Source organism: Callorhinus ursinus, unplaced genomic scaffold (genome assembly GCF_003265705.2).
Source record: "Callorhinus ursinus isolate GAN/ISIS: 27379988/994484 unplaced genomic scaffold, GSC_fseal_2.0 scaffold18, whole genome shotgun sequence".
In the NCBI taxonomy this organism is placed as follows: Eukaryota; Metazoa; Chordata; class Mammalia; order Carnivora; family Otariidae; genus Callorhinus; species Callorhinus ursinus.
The window spans coordinates 30010687-30033779 of record NW_027397080.1 but is presented as its reverse complement, the minus strand read 5'-3'; the positions used below and the strand labels follow the sequence as shown (position 1 = coordinate 30033779).

Here is a 23093-nt window from a genome sequence, read left to right as displayed (position 1 = left end):
GCCCCCGCGGGCTCGGCGCCGCCGCCGGGAGGCTCGCGTAGCTCCGGGACCCGCCCGCCGCGTCCCCTGGGCAACCGTCTCCAGGGAGATCGGGCCCCGCCCCCGGCACCGACACCCGGTACGGAGCCCACCTGTGCGGGCGTCTGCGGGGTCCCAGTGCCCCCCTGAGCACACCCCGCCCCGCCCAGCGCGGGGCTTTGTCCGCCTGGGGCGATCGGGGTCCAGGGGCGTGGGGGCTGGGGGAGGCGCGCGCGTCCCGGGGCGGACCGGACCCGGCTGGGGAGGCCGAGGCAGGGGGCCGCGCTCGCGTTGTGATTCTCGGGTGTGGGCTGGTTCATGCTCTCCGGCTCTCCAGATCTCCATGCATCCCTTTTGTGCCTCCGGGGGGGCGGGGATCGGGGTGTCCCGCTGCCGCCCTTGATAGGATGAGCAGGGCCCTCAGCCGGGCTCCGGACGTGGACGCGCCTGTTCAGGGCAAGCTGTTTACTTGTCAGGGACCCAGCAGTTGCCGTGCGCATCTTCCCCTCCCCCTGTCCCCGATTCGGGACGGAGCATCCTGCGCTGTGTCCATTCCTGGCGTCGCCTCCCAAGCTTTGCCCTTGAACCCAGAGGGCTAGAGGGCGGCCGACCCAGATCCTGAGGTCTTGGGCAGACTGAGGGCCCGAGCAGAAGACGCACCTTCCTCCGGGAAGAGCCTCCTTCTTGGCCGCCCTCTTGTGAATTCGGCCCCAGCTCCCTGTTTCCTGACCTGAATTCCTGAGGACTAATTCCTTCTTGCTTTCCCTAACTCTTCCTTCCCTAGGTTCCATCATGCTTTCTGCTTTGTCTTTCCTCGTTTTGAAAGTGCTTTCTCTATAATCATGTCTCATTTCCCTGTGACTGAACTGCTGGGTTTTGTCCTCTTGTTAAACTCCATTGGTCAGCAATGGAAGTTCTTTCTTCCTTAGCTCCTGGCGCTGACCTCTCGTTTCTCTTGGGAAGCCCTTGCCCTCCTCGCCTGGATGCTGAGTGGAGAGACCATCCAAGTCCCCGTTCCCGGGCTCCTGCAGCAGGGTCCATGGGATATCCTTCCAGGGATTAGTCTCTCAGCAGTGAGAATTCCAGCTTGGACCCTGGGAAATGTATTCTTGGAATGGACACCTTTTCCAACTGCTTCCCAGCACTGGGCTTTTTGCTTATGGAGAAGCAAATGGTTTAGGGGACCTGATCCTCAAGAGCCCTCCCTAGCCTTGCCCAGGGGCTTCCCGCTGTGGAGGTGGCTGCGCCCTGAGCCGCGGGTTGGAGAAAGGGGCGGGTCCTACTCTTAGCATTCAGCCGGCGGGGCTTCCGGCTTCCGGAGCTCAGGTGTCTTCCTGTCTCTGGGGTCAGATTATTTCCAGGAGTGGCCGGCAGTGGGGGAAAAGAAACGCCACGGATGCAGTGAGTGGGCGGCCCTCTCCCCACACACCTACGCGTTTCACCTCCAGCAAGCAGGGATGAGTCTTCCTGTATGATGCAATTTAGTACTTGAGTAGGGACCTCAAGTCCAGGAATCTGCTTTTTACAGCCATTGAATGGAACTTGAACCCAGGCTTGGCACAGATCGTTCACTTTGCCTTCAAAAACCAAACCAAACCAAACCAAACCAATGAATACTTAAGAATGATCTGAGTTATCTGTATCTGTGTGTGTGTGTGTGTGTGTGTGTGTGTGTGTGTGTGTGTGTGTTCCTGTTTCAGGCTCTGGAAATGCTCCAGTGCTTTGCTTCAGTATCACCAAAGGAGCTGGGGGATGGCATTGACGGGGGTTGTAAGAAGAGCCCATCAAGCAGAATGTGATTGGTTTGCAAAATGGGAGCCTAGGTGAAAGAGTAGCTTTTGAGCTAAAGTCCTGTGAGGGAATGCATAGAAAGTTTGTGAGACTTCCTCTTTTAAAAATTTCATTCATTCATTCATTCTTCCCCCCCCCCCCCCCCACCCCCCGCCAGACAGATAAGGAGCTCAGAGTCAGGCAGGGGCGGAATGGTGCTCATTGATTCCAAAGCATCTTCTTTGATCTGCCAGCCAGAGGGGCATTTGCTGCTGGTCTTTCTTGGACCATTCCAGAGAGGTAGGTTGGGTGAAGGAGACAAATGTGTGGGGAAGAAGAGATGTGATTTTGTAGACAGCTTAAGAATTTGAACAGACTCCGCCCTCCCTGACCATCCAGCCAAAGGAGAAGCTCTCTAACTTCCGGTCTAGGACTAGATCATGCAAAGGAAGAGAATGACCCAAATGTGTTCTATGAGCCAACAGGTGAAGTGAACTAGACCTCGGCCAGCTCCCCAGGAGAGGGGTGCTGCTCCCTTTGAAAGGAAGGGGGGCCCTGCTCCCAGAAGCCCTGGAGCTCATTAATAAGCTATTTGACTTGCTTCAGTCATGGTAGAGTTGGGCTGGCCCATCTGGGGAGAGAAAAATGAAAACATTCTTCTGAAGGGAATGGATTGAATTCTTATAACTCAGCATTGCTTCTCAAAGAATCCTTAGGTAGGGACATTCTGTTTCTCCAGAGAGTTGGCAGTCACTGTATCAGTAAGACAATGCTCCTTGGAACTTCTTAGATGTTTGCTGGGAGATGAATGCAGTCCTTTCATTGTGCAAATGAAGAAACTGAGGCCAGAGACTGACATTGGCTGAGCATTGGCTTTGGTGTCTGGGGCTAGCTGGGTATGGTTAGCAAGCTCCCAGATTGGCCGGCCGCAGTCCCATTTGCAAGCCCTGTGGGTGCATAGCTGTGCTCCGGCTGCAAAGTCCGTTCCTTCTTATCTGGATGCTTGAGCAGCTCCTGTCATTTCTGATGGAAAGAAGCATGGGGTTCCAGCATGGTGTCATCCTTGGAAGCTTCCCCCCTGGCCCCACCCCAACCTCATTTTCTCTAGATCTTCATCAGCACTTTCCAAACATCTTTGTTAGTGCAGCTCTCTTTAAAAAGATCAAGATATTGGGACCCCTCGGTGGCCCAGTCGTTAGCGTCTGCCTTCGGCTCAGGGCATGATCCCAGGGCCCTGGGTTCGAGCCCCACATTGGGCTCCCTGCTCAGCGGGAAGCCTGCTTCTCCCTCTCCCACTCCCCCTGTTTGTGTTCCCTCTCTCGCTGTGTCTCTCTCTGTCAAAATAAATAAATAAAATCTTAAAATAAAATACAATAAAAAGATCAAGATATTAAAAATAGAATTTTGACCTATAGAGTAGATAAAAACAGACTGCCCTGTGGTCCAGGCAGAGACTGGCCTAGGACTTCCACTTAACACCCTGTCCCACTTCTGCCATCCTCTAAAGACCTTGGGGTGCTTCTATGGAACCCCAGGACCCCCTGGAACATAGTAAAAAACCATGGATTGTGTAGACCTCTGTTGGAGGATTAGAGTTTCTTCTATACACCTCTTTACCTACTTACAATATCTTGATTCTCTCTTTTTTTAAGATTTATTTATTTGAGAGAGAGAGAATGCGCACACAGGGGAGGGACAGAGGGAGAGGGAGAGAGAGAATCCCAAGCAGACTCCATGCTGAGCACCGAGCCTGATGCAGGCCTTGATCTCACAACCCCAAGATCATGACCTAAGCCAAAACCAAGAGTCGTATGCTCAACCAACTGAGCCACCCAGAAGCCCCAACAGTATCTCGATTCTTGTTTCAGCAGATGCCTTTTAATAATTTTTAACCCTCATGCTTTTTTATTTATTAAAAAATACTGATTTATGGGCGCCTGGGTGGCTCAGTTGGTTAAGCGGCTGCCTTCGGCTCAGGTCATGATCCCAGGGTCCTGGGATCGAGCCCCACATCCGGCTCCCTGCTCAGCGGGGAGCCTGCTTCTCCCTCTCCCTCTGCCTGCCTCTCTGCCTACTTGTGCTCTCTCTCTCTCTCTCTCCCCGTCAAATAAATAAATAAAATCTTTAAAAAAAAATACTGATTTACTGTTGAAAGTTTGCCAAAAAAATTAACATAACCTACCCTCCCCTACACCCCCAGAGAACCACTGTTTCCTTGATGGAGTGTCCAACCCCCATACCCCCCAGAAAGCCTTCTATGTGCCTATCTTTGGAAACTTGATTTTTATGTATTGTTAATTATTATAATGAACTTCCGTGAAAACTAGTAACGTAACTAATTGAATGCATATGTTTCTCCTGGCTCTGCTTCAAAAGCCCACTAAAATGAGAATAAAGGAATAAAATAGGACTAAATCCTTAAGGAAACAGAAAAGGAAATGATTGAGGACGAGGAGGAGGAGTGAGCAAACGCACTGAGAGACAGAAGGCAGGTCGGTAAAAGAGATGCAAAGCTTAGAATCTTGAATGTCCCGTGCTGTGGTAGAAGAAGGCTGGTGTGTTCGAGGACCCACCAAAAGTCCAAGAGTGGGAGCTACAGTGTTCCTGGTGACAGGCTGCAGGGTGGGCTGGAAGCAGGAAGATTGATTAAAGGTGTGTGTTGGAGCGACAGACCCCTCTCTCAGCCCACATAGTTAGGTGGCTCCCTCCTCCTTCCCAGCAGAAGATTCCTGTTTTCCCAGAGGTATTGCTGAACCAGAGTAGCTCGGGGCCAGCCTGGGGTGGAAGGAGGCTGTGTGGGGAGCAGCTGAGGGCAAGAGACACTGCATTGAAAACAGAAAGATTCAGTGAAAGTTTATATACTGAACAGTGAGACCATTTCCTGGTTGGCTCCCAGAACATGGCAGCCTCCTTTATACCACTCTCTGGTCAGGGCCTTGAAGAACTTCTCTCTGATGAAATTGAGCTCACAAGAAAAAAATGACCCTCAAATACTAACATTGAAGAGACACTCTTGGAAAGCTAGCTGGCTAGCTTTGTCATTTCACAGCGATGGCTCCCAAGCAACTGGCCTTACCTGTGCACAAACAGCTTTGAGTGCCTCTCTCTTAAGTTTGAATAGGGCAGCTATGGATCATCCCACATAGAATGAAGCCTCTAGCATGAAAGATAGAGACCCAAACAAACAGAAGAAAGGGAGCCAGAAGTCATAAACATGGTTGTTTAAAAACAGGAATACTTATGAAACAATAATAAGCTCTTGGATATAAAAACTCTGATAGTAGAGGCACCTGGCTGGCTCAGTTCGAAGAGCGTGCAACTCTTGATCTCAGGGTTGTGAGTTCGAGCCCCATGTTGGGTGTAGAGATTACTTAAAAATAAAATCTTAAAAAAAAAAAACCCTAATAGTAGAAGCAAAAATTTCAATAGAATAGAGCTGGAGATTGAAAACTAAATTTCTAGAAAGTAGAACAGAAAGACTTGAGAGAAGGAAAATGGGAAAGAAAATAGAAGAAACCTGGAGAATCAGTTCGGGACTCCTGATATCCACCTCAGAGGAAACCAAGACAAAGAGAAAAATGAAGAAGGGGAAGTTATCAAACTACAGGAAAAAAATTCTAGAACTGAAGGAACTTGAACATGAAGAGTCTCTGAGTAGTACCCAACAATGAATAATAAAAGACATACTACATAAAAGTAAAGTATGTACTACAGGACATCATCATGAACTTTCAAAACTCCAGAGAGAGAAGTTGCCAAAAGTCAACAAAGAGAAAAGGGGCCACATCTAGAAGATCAGATAAAAGAATGGCACTGGACTTTACAAAAGCAACACCAGAAGCTACAAGACAATGGAACAACTCATTCAAATTTCCAAAGGAAATTAATTCCTGAGCAAGAATTCTGTAATTGTCATCCAAGCAAAATAATAGAATAAAGGCACCTTTGTAGATGTGAATTTTCCAAAGCTCTGTGTGTGTGCACCTTTGTATCGGTATTCAAGGAAACTAGTGGAGATTGTACTCTACGAAAATGAGAGTAAACTAAGAAAGAGGAACAAGTGATACAATATATGATTGTCTCTTGTTCTCATTTGGCTCCATTTCCAAATGGCTTTCAGTATTTCAGCTGTTACCTTACTCTGAGTTTTGCAAGTGTGGAGAAAAAAACAAACAAACAAACACCTACCCCATCATGGGAACTGAAAAGGACTGACTTCCAAGCTTTCCCTGTAGCCAGGACCTGTGACCTAGACTCCACAGATGAGATGTACCTATGCTGTATTTTGACAGAGGAGAGGGATGAAGCATGTGCTGTATCCGTGGTTATGGCGGTGGCGGCAATGATGGGCTACAAGTTCAACTTGTTGGCACAGAAATGGCAGAAGTACAAACTAGCATTCAGTATTCAGTGGCAAATAGGGGCAGTTTTGCCATCAGACATGCATCATGGAATCTAGTGTACTAGGTTCTATTTCTTCTTTTTTGTTTAACTTTCTGTTTCTCCTGGAGTTGATAAGCGCCTCATCTCTTATTAGCTATGTTTGCAATGTACTACTAATTCTTCCTCAAACTCTCCAACAGAACTGTGAGACTCCTCACAGTGCAGCGAATAAGCCAAATAATCTGTCAGCAAATTTTCTGCTTAATCAGTGGGAGTTGGCTTCTTTACTTACAACCAAGAACCTTGACTGGTAGAGAGAATGATGAGGAGAATTCCCATAATAATGGTGAAGCAAAGTTCCAACGGTACAGCTGTGCAGCTCATCTAGAGATGAACCAGGCGAATTTGGAGCAGTATGGCTGAGGACCCCAGGAGGAATATAAAAAATGAAGCTGATGGATTATCTGACATATTTACCATCTTAGGAAGAGTTTTATAATTCTGTTAGAGAGTTGAGGGAAGAATTACATATTTGTACATAGAAAACAAAGGAATTATATTTGTACATGGAAAATGAAGCAAATTATAAGTGAGGCAACTATCAACTATAGAAATAACAAAAAGTTGAACAAGAAAAGAAATAAAACCAGAGTATACAATGTGGTTTAGTGTTGAACAGTATTTGTGTAGTCATAATGATGTAAGCACTCAAGCTTTTCTTTTTAAGGTTTTATTTATTTACTTGAGAAAGAGAGAGCACAGAGGGAGAGGGAGAAGCGGACTCTCCACTGAGCAGGGAGCCCGATGTGGGGCTCGATCCCAGGACCCCGAGATCATGACCCGAGCCGAAGGCTGACACTTAACCCACTGAGCCACCCAGGCATCCTCACGTTTGATTAACAAAAAATTTATCACATAGCTATGTTCAGAGGCTGGAGGAGAGGATATGTGTGTGTGTGTGCGGGAGGCACAGACTCATCTTTTTTTTTTTTAAAGATTTTATTTATTTATTTGAGAGAGAGAGAGAATGAGAGATAGAAAGCACGAGAAGGAAGAGGGTCGGAGGGAGAAGCAGACTCCCTACTGAGCAGGGAGCCCGATGCGGGACTCGATCCCGGGACTCCAGGATCATGACCTGAGCCGAAGGCAGTCGCTTAACCAACTGAGCCACCCAGGCGCCCCAGACTCATCTTCTAAGATCAGAAGTTAAAAGTTGAAAATCGAGAAATACCCGCCTAAATCGATTATTTAGAAAATCAGAGATAAATACCCAAAGAAACACCTGCAATCGGGGGGTGGTAGGTTTGGATGTGCAGGGCAGGGGGCTGCTCCTTTTTTTGCCGCAAGCAGTTTAGCTTTAATTTTTAAAACGATGTGCTTGCCTAACTTTCACAGATAACATTTTGAAATCATTATTATAGCATCCATGTCCACCCATGTTAGAGCTGTTTTCATTTTCTCTACCCTTTCTGAAATGTTTTGTCCACAAACAGATGTGGCCATGGCAGATGGAGGGGCATTTTTGGTTCCATTTCATGGGGGGAATATTTGCAGGGCTCTGTATTCTACACAGGTGCCATTGTAATGACTGTCTTCACTCCTGTTAAGTCAATTATCATAATTTCCCTGTTATTTTTGATTTTCCACTTTCATGAATACCACAAATGAATATCTTTGTACAGATAACTTTCTATATTTTTTTTCTTTTGCATTGCTTCCTTAGGACGAGTCCCGAATTCCCCAAACTACCAAGCCTGAGACCATGGATCTTTCTCTTGATTTTGATGGGTAGTGTCAGGGGATTTTCCACTTGGGTGCAGGCCCCTGGCCTCCCTGGGTGGGCCATGAACTGAGCATCATAGGAGGTAGTTGGGATAGAATTTTTTTGGTGGGCTAGTTGGTTCATTTTTCCGGTGACCGCAGAAGTCAGGAGTCTCTCTCTCTCCCTCTGTCTCTTTTTATAGAACAGAATTCCCAGAGATCTTTGCCCCTCATTCTTCGATGTCTATTTGTCTATTTGGTTTTCCTCCACTGAGGATTTTTTCTTCATTTTGAAATATTCAAAATAAAAGTTACCACTCTATTAAATAATATGGCTTCAAGGGAGACACATTTATAAAATGGGAGAGAGTATTGGGCGCCTGGGTGGCTCAGTCGGTTGAGCGGCTGCCTTCGGCTCAGGTCATGATCCCGGGGTCCTGGGATCGAGCCCCGCATCGGGCTCCCTGCTCGGCGGGAGGCCTGCTTCTCCCTCTCCCTCTGCTTGCCCTGCGTTCATGCTCTCTCTCTCAAATAAATAAATAAAATCTTAAAAAAAAAAAAGTGGGAGAGAGTAAAAAGAAGAAGAAGAAACAAAGAAAGAGCAGAGGGAGGCAGCAGCGGACAGACAAAGGAGTAAGGCAGCTCATGTCCTCAGCGTACCTGCCAAGCAGACATCGGGATGCCTTTTGCAGGACTTCACATCACTTTATTTCATCCGTCCTCGGCCTTCACCCTTCCCATCCTTTTTCCTCCTGTGGCGGGAGCTTGGGCTGTCAGACCACCCTCCACACAAGCCCTTCCTTCCTAGTCCGGGGCATGGTTTTGGGGATGTCCTACTTGGCTGGCCTCTGGCTTCTGGAGACTTCCCTCCCATTCCGTTTTTGGGGACAGGTTCCTCCTTCACCTGACCACCACTGGACACTGTCTGCAGGGCAGGGCCCCTTTTGCTCTGCCGTTCCTTTGCTGCGGTGCAGAGACTCTGCCCCACCACCTGGGGTGGCCACCAGGGACGGAGGATGCTGCTACCCCCGGGTCTCCCGGAGAGACACACTGATGCGGGCCTCAGGAGAGGTTCTGTGTTTTGGGAGAACAGCTCACCTGTCCTAAAACTGCACCTGTTGGGGGGACCCTGGGCCAGTCCGTTTTCCGTCTGGTCTGTGGCTTCAGTTCTTTGTCAAGGAGGTTCTTACGGACGGGGAGTTTCAAGCCTGGGGTGTTGGAATGCCTGATCCTCAGCTGTTAAGAGCAGAGGCTTGGGGCGTTTTGTGGCAGGGAGGGCCCAAGTTTTCCCTCATTAATCTCGCCCTGTCAGCTCTTGCCTGGGGCCCTGGCCTGATTGCTTTCCCAGCTCATTCTTGCCTCTCTCGCTTCCATCTTCCTCACGGCAGCCAAAGCAATTTTTGTTGAGCATAAAGTCAGGCCGTATCAGTCTCCTGCTTAAAACCCTCCAGTGGCTTCCTATTGCAGTGATAACAAAATCTGGCTCCACGCTGTGGCTACAAAGCCCTGTAGGATCAGCCTCACTGCCTCCCCCAGTCATCTCCCCTCTGGGTCCTGGACTCCAGGTACGTGGTCTCCTGCCTCAGGGCCTTTGCACTTCCTATTCCAGCTGCCTGAATCCTATTTCGTGGATCTTTGCCTGTTCTTTCTCATCCTTTGGGCCTCAACTCCAATATGATCTCACTTGAGCACCTGCCCCGGACCTGCCCTCCAAAGGAGACCCTCCCTCCCTGCAAAGCCCTTTTTATTCCATTCCAACTCTTATCTTATGTCATCTTGTTTGTTTTTCTTTTTCTTTTTCTGATTTTCTCCTGTTAGACTAAAAACTTCGTAGGATCAGGGATGGTGCCTGTTCCATTCCCGATGGGCACATTCCCTGATGCTCAAATAAATATTTGCTGAATGAGTGAATGAACAGAACTTGCAACCTGCAGCCTCCTGGGCTGAAGGGGGCCCCATTATGTCCTTTTTCCCAAGGGTCTCCAGGAGGATGTGGTTATTGATTCGTCTCTGGGCTTTCCCTGGATGCCAGAATAGGGGTGGTCTCTAGAAGGCTCCTTTAAGGCAAACATCCAGGAGTTCCGTTGGGAAGTGGGACCTCTGGGTAAAGCATCTTTGGAATTCATCTCTGAAGTGCCCACCTGCACCCACTTCCCCCATAAGTTAGGCAACAGGAAAAGCATCCACTTCATTCTCCACAGAAGACAGTCTGGGAAACAGAACACTTCTTAGAAGGACTTTTTGAGGCTGAGAAGCACCTGAAAATCAGCGCAAGTCAGGAGGCCTGACTGGACTCTGCTCTGTCCAGCATGGTGCAGAAGGCCTTCCCGTGTGGCTCCCTGTCCCTTGTCCCAGTGGTTACTGGTCTTGTATCCTCTGAGCCTGGGTTGATGGTAGATATTGGACTATGTATGTAAGCACCTTTGAGACATTTCTGAGACTTCTCTTGAGCTACTGGGGTGGTAACTTTCAGCTCTGAAATCCGGGTTTTGAGCAGATGTTTTGTCCTAGAGTTACAAGAACAGAGCATGTCTCTCTATAGGTGGATTCATAACAATGACCCAGGGGACCTTTAGACTCTTGCTCTAGAATGACAGGTGAAGGTACGAGGCCTGTCTTGCTCAGGGCACCCTCAGGGAGGAGGATGTTTATTGCTCAGATAAGCAGGATACAACCTCCCTTCTCCCTGCTGCTTGTCCCCTGCACCGAGCCGGCTGAGAGCAGGATACAACCTCCCTTCTCCCTGCTGCTTGTCCCCTGCACCGAGCCGGCTGAGAGCAGGATACAACCTCCCTTCTCCCTGCTGCTTGTCCCCTGCACCGAGCCGGCTGAGAGTGACTCAGGTGTTCCCTTGGGAAGCTGTCCCCCGGGGCATGTGACTCGAGCACCAGAAAGCCTGTCTTTACGTTGACAAATGCTGGGCAGCGGTTCCTACTCAGAGTGTCAGCCACACTTGCGAGAAAGATGTGGAGCCCTAGCAGACCCAGGAGACAGATAGCAGCTTACAGCCTTAACATGGTGGAACCTCAAAGAAACGAGAGGGAGGCTTCAGGGGTCCTGAGCTCAGCACAAGCCACCAGCCAACAGGTCTGCCAGCTGGGGGCAGGGGTGGGGGGTGGGGGGCGGGGGGGAGGCGGACTAGTCAACGGGCTGCCTGCCGCCTCCTTCCCAGGCTGATGAAAGCACTGTGGCTCTGGGATGCTACATCCCTTGCTTGCCCTCCTCTCTTAGAAATCAATGAGGGCTGTTGGGCTGCCTGGGTGGCTCAGTCGGTTAAGCGTCTGACTCTTGATTTCAGCTCAGGTCATGATCTCAGGGCCGTGAGATCAAGCCCCACGCTGGGCGTGTAGCCTGTTTAAGAGTCTCTCCCTCTGCCCCTCCCCCCACTCTAAAATAAAAAATAAAAATAAACTGCATTAAAAAAAGAGAGGGAGAGAGAAAGAAATTAAGGCCCTTGAAACACTCACTGCGGCCGGCTGGAAAGGACGGAGGTAGCATAGATGCTTTTACGGACTCGGGAGAAACTCCTCTCCTGGCTGCTCGGGACTCAGACACGGGCAGGCCGAAGAACTGCGCTCCGACCTCGGGCCGGAGGGAGCGCGGCTAACTGGGCGCATCTCAGGACAGCCGGCCGAGGGATGGGGCGCTCCGGGGACAGAGCCCCACGGCGGGGGAGGTTCCACCGTCACACAGCCGTTCTGTGCATGGCGCTGGCCAGAGTGGGGACGTGGGAGGACGGTGCTCCCTCTTGTCCCGTTCCTTCGATACTGTATTCATGCTTCGGATGCGGACAGGGAAGTCTGCCGCCAAGAGTCGGGCTGACTCCGAGCAAGGAAGGGTGGCTCATGGTTCATCTTGGGTTGATGCCTCTAGTGCCTTGAGATGGCCCTGGCCCTCGCTTACCCTCTGTCTCCAGGCCAGCTCACCTTTCTCTGTGGGGAGCCTCCTGACCCCCAGTTATACCTTGGGAACCGCAAAGACCTCTCCCCTAGGCGCCACACTCGGGGCTGCTCCTTGGCTCTCTCCACGGGGTTGTTCACTAAGCAGCTCAGGTCCACTATGTCTGAACTGGACCCCTTGCCGTCCTGTTGCCCCCCAGATCTGTTTCTCCCTCACACTTCCCCCATCTCGGTGCGTTTCCATCACCCCTCCAGTCTCCCAAGCCCACACCCGGCTGTCATCCTTCCTTCTTCCCCGACGACCTCCCATCTTACCCGCCAAGCTCCTGAATATAACCCGATTCCCTGCCTTTCTCATCCCCGGGGGCACGAGCCCCCCACCCCACTCCCCATGGGCAATGCTTGATTCTCTCCAGTCCTTCCACACTGAAACAGTGGCATCATTTTAGGTGCAAATCAGGTCCCATGGCTCCTTGGCTAAGACTGTCCATCACTCTTTGAGTGACCCCCAGGCGTCTCCCGTGTAAAGACTCCGCAGGCCTTGGTCCCTGCTGACCTCTTCAGCCCCTCTTGTTCTGTGTCCTCCCCTCCCTGCCCCACCCATACACTCCAGCGGCGGTGGCCTGCCTTCCATCTGCTCTGGACACAACTGGCCCACTCTGGTCCTCCGCTCTGGTACCCTCTTCTCAGAGGGGCTCTCCCTGGCCTCCCCACAGGGAGCAGGCTGCTCTCCATTACAACACCATTTAGCACGCTGTCTTAACCGTGTTGCTACAAGGTGTGATCGGTCTTCCTACCTACTCTGGGCTTGGTTATCAGTGTCTCCCCCTTGCACCACTCCTGGCACTTAATAGTTTAAACTAATGTATCTCAGACTGAGTCGTACGTACAAAATATCAAGTCCAGTAATACACGGATGCCGATGATTTCCAAGAGATGAAATCACCAACAGTAATTGTGAATTTCTGCATTCAGATTCAGGAGATTCATTGGGAGAACCTGGCTTCCTGGGAGAAATAGCTAGAAGGTTGACAGCCAATGAGCTCAGTGATGTGACCACTGAAGAACTTTCTTGGGGGAAGGGGCTGATATGCTTTTTTTAGGCTAAGCAATGGGAGTCTGGTACCCAGAACATTCTTCTACAGTTGGCCTGTCAGGCCCCATCCACAGCAACCTCTTGTTTTCTCAGAGTACCAAACTTTGGCAAGAGTCTAAAAACTGTGTTGTAGGGAGCACAGTCAGAGGTACTGAAGCCATCATCCAGTAGAAAGAGCCATCAGGTGACAGACAGCTCTTGGTACCTCTAGATGACAACACAAAGATGAGGGTTGGCTCCTAGAGGCAGGCCAATTTCCAAGGAAAGAACCTTCTAAACACTAAAAGCTAAAATGGAACGTGCAGCTGCAAGTGACCAAAAAACAAAAAACATCCAAAAAAAAACCCCCAAAACCAACTCAAACTGCTCTAAGTTAAAAAAAAGATTGGGGGAGGGAGGCAGGGAGGGTTTTTTGGCTGAAAGAACTGAAACGTCCAAGGATAGAGTGTAGCGTCAGGCATGCCTGCATCCAGGGGTTCAGAGGATGTCTTCGGGACCCCACCGCTCTACTCTGAGCTCGCCTCTCCTTCGTGGTGGTCTTTTATCAGGTTTCACCCCTAAGAGCGGCGGGAGGTGGTCACCAGCAGCTCTAGGTGGCTACTCTCTCTTTTTTGCTACCCCAGGATGCAGTACCCAAAGAAGTCCGATGTCAAACGCCCTGGACTGACTTGACATTCTCGTGCCCAACCTGGAATCAGTGGCCAGGAGAGGACACACAGTGATTGGCCGGGCCCAAACCCCCTTCCTGGTTCCGATCCAATCCCTGCGGCCGGGGGACGAAATTCAGGGCTCTGATTGGCTGGGCCTGAGGCTCAGGCCATGCTAGTGGCCAGGAGTGAAATCAACTTGGCTGAACCACTTGAACTGAGGGTGTGTTGCCTTTGTGAAAAGTCCCCAGCTTCCAGATCAAGAAACTGAAAAGTACCAGCCCCCAGAAGCCCCTCAATACCCCTTTCCCCTGGGGTAACTGCCCTCCTTCTGGGGTCACCCCTGTCTTTTCCTCTGCCAATATAAATGAGCTCTGCCTGTGTTCTCTGGATAATTAGAATCATGAGCACATACGCTTTTCTGCCTGACTTCTTTTGTTCAGCCTGTTTATGAGCTTCGTTTATACTGTTGTGTGCATTTGTAGATCGTTCATCCTCATTGCCATGTAACATTCCACTGGGAAAAGAGACCATCATTTATTTCCCCATTATACTGTGGATGCGCATTTGGGAAGTTTCCAGTTTGGGGCTATTGGGAATAGCAGTGCTGTAGACCGTCTTGTTTGTGTTTCTTCTTGCACATGGACTCATGTTTCTGGTGAGTGTATACCTAGGCGTGCAATTAATTGCTGGGTCATAGGGCACCATGTGCTCAGTTTTAGTAGATACTACCAAGAGTAGATACTTTGCCAAAGCGGTTGTACCCAGTTGCATTCTTGGAGCAGTTCTAAAGTCCCTGGATTAGTTGGCATCTTTGTCCCATATGTTGCAGAGTGATGAGTCTGAGCTTCATAGAGAGTTGGGGCTTGTGAGTAGCTGCACCTGGGTCTTGGGCCCGCCAAGAGAGAGAGGGTTCCTGCTTCCTCCTCTTGAATCTCTGGCATCTGATTATGTGCTGCCAACATGATTCTGGGTCTTCCTTCCTTAGGCACGAGCTTTATGCATGAAAGTATGTCCATGCATCCCAGGTGGGTAAGTGTAGTTGAAGGCTTCATTCCACAGCACTAAGGGGCAGAAGAGCAAGGGGGTGCATTTGTCTCAAGTACCGCCCCTTTGGCTGGAGTCCTAAGGAGCTCATGCTACATGTGCTCATCTTGGCCTCGGGATCGAGTGGCCGAAGGTGCCCCTGACATCCTGAGCATGGCCAAAGCACATTTAGCATTGTAAGTGGATTCTCGAGGATTCCTGCCTGCCCCCCTCCACTACATTTTGAATCAAAAAGAAAACCTTTGGCCTGGCCATTCTCAGAAAGAGGAACCCAAAGTAGGATGTGGTTTTACAATCAGAGGAAGTGGATCCCAGCAGTGGTAACATGGTTGCGCCAGCGTGATACGCATGTCCTGCAGCTCCAGGCGGATTCTGCATCCAGCCCTTCTGCAAGGCTGAGGTCTGGGCCCTATTGGCAGAGCCCCCCCAAAAATATCTCTCATAAACTAAACAATCTCTTTCAACTATTTTTCAAAGTCATTTAAATCTACAAGGATGTGACCCTAAGGTAAGGAAATCTTTTTTGAAAGAATAAAAATCATAAAACATAAAGGACAATATTTGACTACATCAGCATTACAAACTTTTCCTCACCAAAAAAAGGCACCATAAACAAAGTGAAAAGGTGACTTGGACCAAAAGAAGAGATCTCCAACTCATTTAATCAACAGAGGAATTGAATCTAGAGTATATTTTAAAAAACCCTATAAACCAATAAGGAAAAGACAACCCCACAGGAAAAAAAATGGGCAAAATTTATAAGCAGGCTATTTGCAGAAGATAAATATTTTATGGCTAATCAGGGAAATATAAATTAAAACGACAAAAGAGCATTCCGTGCCCATCAGATTGGCAGAAATGAGTGAATTGGACGACACCAAGTGCTGATGGAGATGTGGAGAGTAAGCCGTGGACAACGCCGGTGCCATTGCTAATGGGCACCACTGCTTTACTTTAGTAAAGCTCAGGATCTTGTTCTAGCTGTCATAGGTTATTGGCTGTGATCCCACAGTTCCCCTGGACCCGTGCGGTCCAGCGTGGCGGCCCCTTGCCACATGTCTCTCTTGAGCACTGGACATGCGGGAGAGTGACTGAGGAATAACATTTCTAAGCATTTTATTTCATTTTGATTCATTCAAATATAAGAATGGGTACTCAACTCGTTTCTTGGAAAACTTTTCAGTATATTTGGAGCAACTTGAGTCCGCGGCCCTCCTTTTTCATCTGTAAAGTGTACGACATTGACATATAGATAAGGTATTTCTGATGGAAATCTAGTACCCAAGCTGCAGTGTGCTCTAAGTGAAAATGCACACCAGATTTCAAAGACTTCATGCCCTCCCAAAAGAATGTAAAATATCTCATTAGTAATTTTGCTATGTTGATGGACATTTTGAAATGACTATATTTTGGATATATTGGGTTAAGCAAAGTAGATGACTAAACTTAATTTTTATCTTTTTACTTCTTTTGAATGTGGCTACTGGCAACTTTGACATGATGCATGTGGTTCGCATTGTATTTCTTTGGACAACACTCATCCCCACTCTACATACACACAAAGTGAGGTGTGTAAGGATATACATTGTAGCATTGTTTGTAATAACCAAAAAGAGTGGAAACAAACCCTGAGGTTCATCAACAAGAGAAGGGGTAAATAAATTGTGGTTTATTGACACAGCGAAATAGCACAATAGTTACAATGAATGATCTAGAGCTACATGTATCCCCTCGGATTAGCCTAAAGAACATAACGTGGATTGCAGGTTGCAGAAGACTCCCTATTCATACAAAGTTTGAAAGCATGCAAAAATATTGGGAATTGTTTGTGAATACATATTAGTATAATCAAAGTATAAAAACATGCATGGAAATTATAAACAACCAGAATCCAGATGGTGGTAGCCTGGAGCAGGGGAGATACTCGAAAGACCTTTAATTGTGTCTATAGCATTTTGTTACTGAGGAGTGGGTATGACTCAGGGGGGTTTGGTATGATTGAGCTATTTCAACAAATTGTTTGATGGCCAAAGCCGTTTTTAAGCCACGTGATTATTTCTGGTTAGAAAGTTTCCAAGAGGGGCGCCTGAGTGGTTCAGTCAGTTAGGTGGCTGCCTTCGGCTTGGGTCATGATCCCAGGGTCCTGGGATCAAGCCCCACATCAGGCCCCCTGCTCGGCGGGGAGCCTGTTTCTCCCTCTCCCTCTGCCTCTCCCCCTGCTTGTGCTCTCTCTCTGTGTCAAATAAATAAAATATGAAAGAAAGAAAGAAGAAGAAAGAAAGAAAGAAAGAAAGAAAGGGAGGGAGGAGGGAGGGAGGAAGGGAGGAAGGAAGGAAGGAAGGAAGGAAGGAAGGAAGGAAGGAAGGAAGGAAGGAAGGAAGAGTTTCCAAGAACTGCATCCTTTGGTCCTTCTCGAGTCCTGGGTTGTCTGACCAGCGACCCTGCCGTCCCCTGCCTCTGGCTGCCGGCTGCTGGTCGTGGAGGGATCTTCCATGTGTATGCGTTCCTGAGAAAAAATGATTCGGAATGGGTCTGTTGGTGTCTTGAATTTGGGCCACTGTGGTGAGGGATGCGGGGTGTGATGAGAGGTGAGGGGGGGCCTGGGGGGCAATAAAGCCACCCCAGGAAGGATGAGGCCAAGAGGGAGACGAGCCTCAGGTGCCCGCGGGAGAGACTCCTTCCGGACCCTCCTGCCACCAAAGGTCCTAACATTCTGCTTTCCAGAGGATTCTTTCAAAGGATTCATCCAGCACGTTTGGGATGGCTCATTTTGCCTTTCCTTCCTTTTCAGGACAAGCGGGGTCTGAGAAGTGAAAGTGCAGGATGCCCCCTGGGCTTGACTGCCCCATGGAATTCTGGACCAAGGAGGAGAATCAGAGTGTGGCCGTTGACTTCCTGTTGCCCACCGGGGTCTATCTGAACTTCCCTGTGTCCCGGAATGCCAACCTCAGCACCATCAAGAAGGTACGATCCCGACCTTCGAGCTTGGAACTCAGAGGGAGAGACAGACAGACAGATGCTCAGGCTCAGATTTGAGATCCTATAAAACAAATTTCAAAAGATAAATAATATCTAAAATTTTTTTGCAAGCTTATAGTTAGAGCCCAGCTAGCATTTTGAATGCAGCTTCTCCCTTTATCGGGGCAGGATTACCCTCTCTAGATTCCAGTGGGAGCCTCGGGCTGTGGTTCCCATGGTGGCTTTTTCTTCTCTCCATGACAGTGCTATCATTTCTGGAACCGATCCCCAGCCCTAGCCACTTAAAAGAGTCTTATCGGTCTTTTCTCCATAGAGCTGTCATCATAGTAAACATCATCTTTGGAAATAGTTTTGGGTTCTGTTGAATAATTTTCAGGGTGGATTACTGAGTCAAAGGGTTAGACATCTGGAAAGTATTTGGCAGAGAGTGTCTTGTGATCTTGCAGAGGGCTTGCGCCACTTGCGAAGTGTGGGATTTAGTGGCTCACGCCAGAGGACAAGACCTCAGCTCAGAATTTTAAAAGCTTGTACTTGGGAGTGGATCAAAAAAAAAAAAAAAAAAAAAAAAGGAAAGAAGCAGTGGATCGTGGATCATCCTTGACGTTTTATTTTGCTTTTTTAATCTCCCCTTCCTGGGAGATTTTTTTTTTTAATTAAATTTCCTTTTCCTCCCCCCCCCCCCACATTTCAAAAGTAATATGGACACATTGATTGGGGAAAATAGGAAAAAGTAGAAGAAGGAAAAAAATCACCTGTGATCCAGCCCTTATAAGACAACCACAGTTAACACTTCGGGTGTTTCCTGTTTTCTATGGAGTGTTGTTTTTTGTGATAATTCCGATTATGAACTTTGAGATCTTTTTTTTTCCCTGAGTTAACATTATAACACATTTTTCATGTGATTAACTCTATTTTAAGGGTAATCTGATTTTTCTGAACCATACATGCATCCTACTACAATTCCAACAGTGCAGAAATGCAAAACACATGGGTCCCTGCACACACCCCAATTTGCCTTCAGTTTCTTCATACTTTTCTTTATCCAAGAGGCCAGCTGGTGAATATTTGAGGCTTGGCTGACCATCTGGTATTTGTCGCAACCACTCAGCTCTGCCAGTGTGGGTCCAGAACAGCCTTAGACTCCATGTAAATGAGTGGGCATGGCTGTCTTCTAGTAACTTGGGAGTGGACCAGGTTTTGCCTGCAAACCCTAGTTCCTTTTGTCAAATCCCCGTCTCTATTCATTATGATGTTTATTCGAGTTGTTTTTACAGAAATGGGCTTGAATTATATCTGCTGTTACATACCTTGGGTTTTTTTTTTTTTTTTTCCTACTTAGCATGTCTCTTGGAGCCTTCTGTGCCCGTTCATACGGCTATCCCCAGATTCTGGGTCACGCTCCCCATGCTATCCCTTCGTGCTGAGGGACCATAATTATACATCCCTCATGGAAGAAGAATGGGGCTATTCTTTTTTCCATCTTCTCTGTGACTCAGTGGTGAACACCTTTGCAATAAAGCTTGACCCTTGGATGGCTCTCCCAGGGGTCCCTGGGGACGCCTTTCCCTGAGGGCGCCCACTGACCGCCCTAGCTGAACACAGCCCGTAGAGGGTTTGACAGCTATCTCCGTGTGTTCAGCTCTTCTGAATTCGTTGCCAACATTTGGAAATCAGGGTGATGAACGCCAGAACGCTGAGCTGGGGGGGTGCCTGGAGGTCATGTCCGGCCGGCCGTCTCTCAAGGGTAACATACAGAGGAGACTGTGGACAGACTTTTAGCCTATTCCAGGCGCCCTCCACAGAAGGGCAGCGACAGAGACTCCCGGGGTCCCATGTGGTCAGCACTTAAGGGGTCAGGAGAGGACGGGGTTTGGGCATCTTGGCTTCGCCCTCTGGTCAGGGTCGTGCAGGGCTGACTGAGGCCAGCCCCCAGCCACCTCGCGGCCGCCTGTGGCCCTGCTCGCCTCGGCCGGAGGGGCTGACCGGCCGCTGTCCCCTCAGGTGTTGTGGCACCGAGCCCAGTATGAGCCACTCTTCCACATGCTCAGCGACCCCGAGGCCTATGTGTTCACCTGCGTCAACCAGACCGCAGAGCAGCAAGAACTGGAGGACGAGCAGCGGCGGCTCTGCGACATCCAGCCCTTCCTGCCAGTGCTGCGTCTGGTGGCCCGAGAGGGGGACAGGGTGAAGAAGCTGGTCAACTCACAGATCAGCCTCCTCATCGGCAAAGGTGACCCGCGCGCGCGCGCGGGCGGGCCCCGCCCCGGCCCCCGGCCCCCGGCCCCCCGCGCTGACCCAGCCTCCCCGCCTCTCAGGCCTCCATGAGTTCGACTCCCTGCATGACCCCGAAGTGAATGCCTTTCGCACCAAGATGCGCCAGTTCTGCGAGGAGGCGGCCGCCCGCCGGCAGCAGCTGGGCTGGGAGGCCTGGCTTCAGTACAGCTTCCCTCTGCAGCTGGAGCCCTCGGCCCGGAGCTGGGGGGCCGGCACCCTGCGGGGCCCCACCCGGGCCCTCCTGGTCAACGTCAAGTTTGAGGGCAGCGAGGTGAGCCCGTGGCTCCTGCGGGGGACGCTGGCCCGTTGGCAGCGTGAGGGCTCCGGGGCCCACTAGGGGGCTGCTTCCCGTGAGACTTCCCAGCCCTCCACCAGCACCCCAGATTCGCTCTCCTCCCAGGGGCACCAGGGGGGCATTGGTGGGGCACCCAGGCCTGTGATGAGGGGCTTGGGCCGACGTCCCACCAGGCAAGTTGGACAAGGCCGAATGACCCGATGGCCTTGGTCATGGGTCCATTCATTCATTCGATAACTATTTCCGGGGTGTTGGCCGTGTGCCTTCATCAGACTCTGCCTCGCGTTCGGGGGGCGGGGGGGGGCGGCTATTCCAGACAAATAGGCAGCGCCACCCTCTGCGTCCCAGAATGCGTGGGCCCTCCACGAGGGTGGAGGGCTGACCCTCCCTCCTCCCCCCAGGAGAGCTTCACCTTCCAGGTGTCCACCAAGGACGTACCACTGGCGCTGATGGCGTGTGCGCTCCGGAAGAAGGCCACCGTGTTCCGGCAGCCCCTGGTGGAGCAGCCTGAGGACTACACGCTGCAGGTGAACGGAAAGCATGAATACCTGTACGGCAGCTACCCCCTGTACCAGTTCCAGGTAAGGGGCGGCGCTCCTGGGGCCCGCGGGGTGTGGGGAGCTGGGCCTTTGGGGATCCCCTTGCTCAGCCGCCCTCCCCAGGGGCACAAGGAGGGCTCCAGCTTCAGGAAGTGGGTGAGGGCAGAAGGGTCAGCAGGAGAGGCTGGAAGGCCTGGGACCGGCGGTAGTCGGCACTGGGGAGTGTCCCTTATCCGGACAAGGTTGGGGCTGCCCCATCGGCCACTCACTCTGCCCCCCCATCACAGTACATCTGCAGCTGCCTGCACAGCGGGCTGACCCCCCACCTGACCATGGTGCACTCCTCGTCCATCCTGGCCATGCGGGACGAGCAGAGCGACCCTGCCCCCCAAGTCCAGAAACCACGCACCAAACCACCCCCCATTCCCATGAAGAAGGTGAGTCGGTGCCTTCCACCTCCCCTCCCCTCCATCCCTTCCTCCCCGCTGTCGGCCAACCCTAGAGCCCAGTGGCAACGCTGCGGGTTGGCGGTGGGTCCAGGGCCCCTGGTCTCATGCTCCTTGGTGGGTCAGTGTTAAGAGCTGGGCCTTGAGCTTGGCCTGCCACCACCACAGCGGTGTGCAGCGGCAGGGGGTGCTGTTTGAGCTTCCCGGGGCAGCTCCCAGGCCCGGCTCACGGGCTGCCCTTCTCCTGCCCCCTGTACTGGAGAGAGAGACAGAACGCCATGCCCGGCAGAGCTCGGGGGTCCTGGGGCGGCTGCCTGGCAGGTTTCCTGACAAAGCGGCTGGCATCGCGGGTGGGCACCTGAGCCTTATCCCCAACCAGCAACACTCACCCCACCCACGGGTGGCCACGGGCCTTGCGAGGGGCCAGGGGCGCTAGCCTCGGGAGCTCCCCTGGATTCCTCTGCTTTGACGGCCCTGCTTCTCCCCCTGCGGCCCGCCCCAGCCTTCTTCTCTGTCCCTGTGGTCCCTGGAGCAGCCTTTCCGCGTGGAGCTGATTCAGGGCAGCAAAGTGAATGCCGATGAGCGGATGAAGGTAGGGGGCTCCTGGGGGGAGGGGGGATGTTTTCTGCACAAACAAGGTGGCTGTGGTCTAGAGGGATGGCAGAGGAAGAAGGGGGGCGTCACATGAAAGCCACCTGACCACATTACCCAGCATCCCTGCCTGGGGTGGTTGTGAGCTGCTTCAAAACAGGAAGGGGGGAGGGGAGCTGGCTGGCCGGCCAGAGAGGCTAATTCGTAGAAACCAGGCCCAACAAGTTCTGGGTATTTGACTCGGGTGGAAGTTGTGGGGCCAGGCCCAGGCCCAGGGATGTGAGAACTGCAGGGTCTGGGAGGTGACAAGTGCGGGAGAGGAGCGGCTCTGGCTGGGCCCCGGGGCCTTGGGACTCCCAGGGGCCACTTGGGAGGCCTGCCGCCTGGACCCCTGGGGGCCAAGCCCGCTTCGCTTTGGGGCTGTTCCCACACCCCATCTCCCTCTGTCCCCAGGACAGCTCGCGAGGTGCTTATTTCATTGTCCCATTTGCTGGATGTTACGCTTGGGTCCACAGAGGTCCAGTCTCTATGTGGAGCACTTTTTGTCGGGGTGATTTCACAAGCAGGCAGGGCTGGGTTTCCCCGATGGCATCCTGGAGCCCTGGATGGAGGCAGCTTTCTGGCTGGGCCCTGAGGGCTGTCAAGGTGCAGTTGGAGGAAGCAGGGTAGGGGTGTTCAGGTGGCATGAAATCCTTGCCTGCCCACGGGGCTCATATGATTCTGAGCTGTGGAGGGAGCTCGTGGGTAGCGGAGCGAGAAGGGCCCCTGGAGTTCCCAAGCCCCAGTGGGGAAATTGAGGCCCCGAGCAGGGAAGCGACATGCCCTGGGGTCCCACAGAGTCGTGGGGAGCCCATGCGTAGCGCCCATGGTACCCTTCCCTTCACCCTGTGGCCCCTTGTCCCGCTCAAGCAGTCAGCCGCCCCCCTTCGGCGCCACTTTCTTCCGAGTGGGAAGCGGGATTCAGATCCATGTGAAATAAGGACGTTTCAGGAGCTTTGAGCCTTAGGCGGGTGGGAGAGAACCTCGGAGGGGAGCGGGGGGCTTGGGCCTCTGCCGCCTGGCACCGACCCCCGCACCCCCCCCCAAGCTTGTGGTGCAGGCTGGGCTCTTCCACGGCAACGAGACGCTGTGCAAGACGGTGTCCAGCTCGGAGGTGAGCGTGTGCTCGGAGCCCGTGTGGAAACAGCGGCTGGAGTTCGACATCAACATCTGCGACCTGCCTCGCATGGCCCGTCTCTGCTTTGCACTTTACGCCGTGATCGAGAAGGCCAAGAAGGCTCGCTCCACCAAGAAGAAGTCCAAGAAGGCGGTGGGTGGGGCTGGCTGGGGGGCTGGGGCCGGGCCTCCG

At 51.3% G+C, this 23093-nt stretch overlaps 1 protein-coding gene across 4 annotated transcripts in view; it reads left to right on the top strand.

Annotated features, from left to right (window-relative positions):
• The window catches only part of PIK3CD (phosphatidylinositol-4,5-bisphosphate 3-kinase catalytic subunit delta), a 49524-nt gene that overhangs the window by 19752 nt on the left and 6679 nt on the right, over nt 1-23093 (top strand). For all 4 annotated transcript variants that reach the window (XM_025855684.2, XM_025855682.2, XM_073903369.1 and 1 more), the window contains 7 exons: nt 17413-17585; nt 19602-19830; nt 19916-20145; nt 20571-20750; nt 20996-21145; nt 21657-21746; nt 22833-23054. In XM_025855684.2, coding sequence (XP_025711469.1) covers nt 17445-17585; nt 19602-19830; nt 19916-20145; nt 20571-20750; nt 20996-21145; nt 21657-21746; nt 22833-23054 — 1242 coding nt within the window. In that variant the 5' untranslated portion in view covers nt 17413-17444. The remainder of the gene's footprint in view (nt 1-17412; nt 17586-19601; nt 19831-19915; nt 20146-20570; nt 20751-20995; nt 21146-21656; nt 21747-22832; nt 23055-23093) is intronic.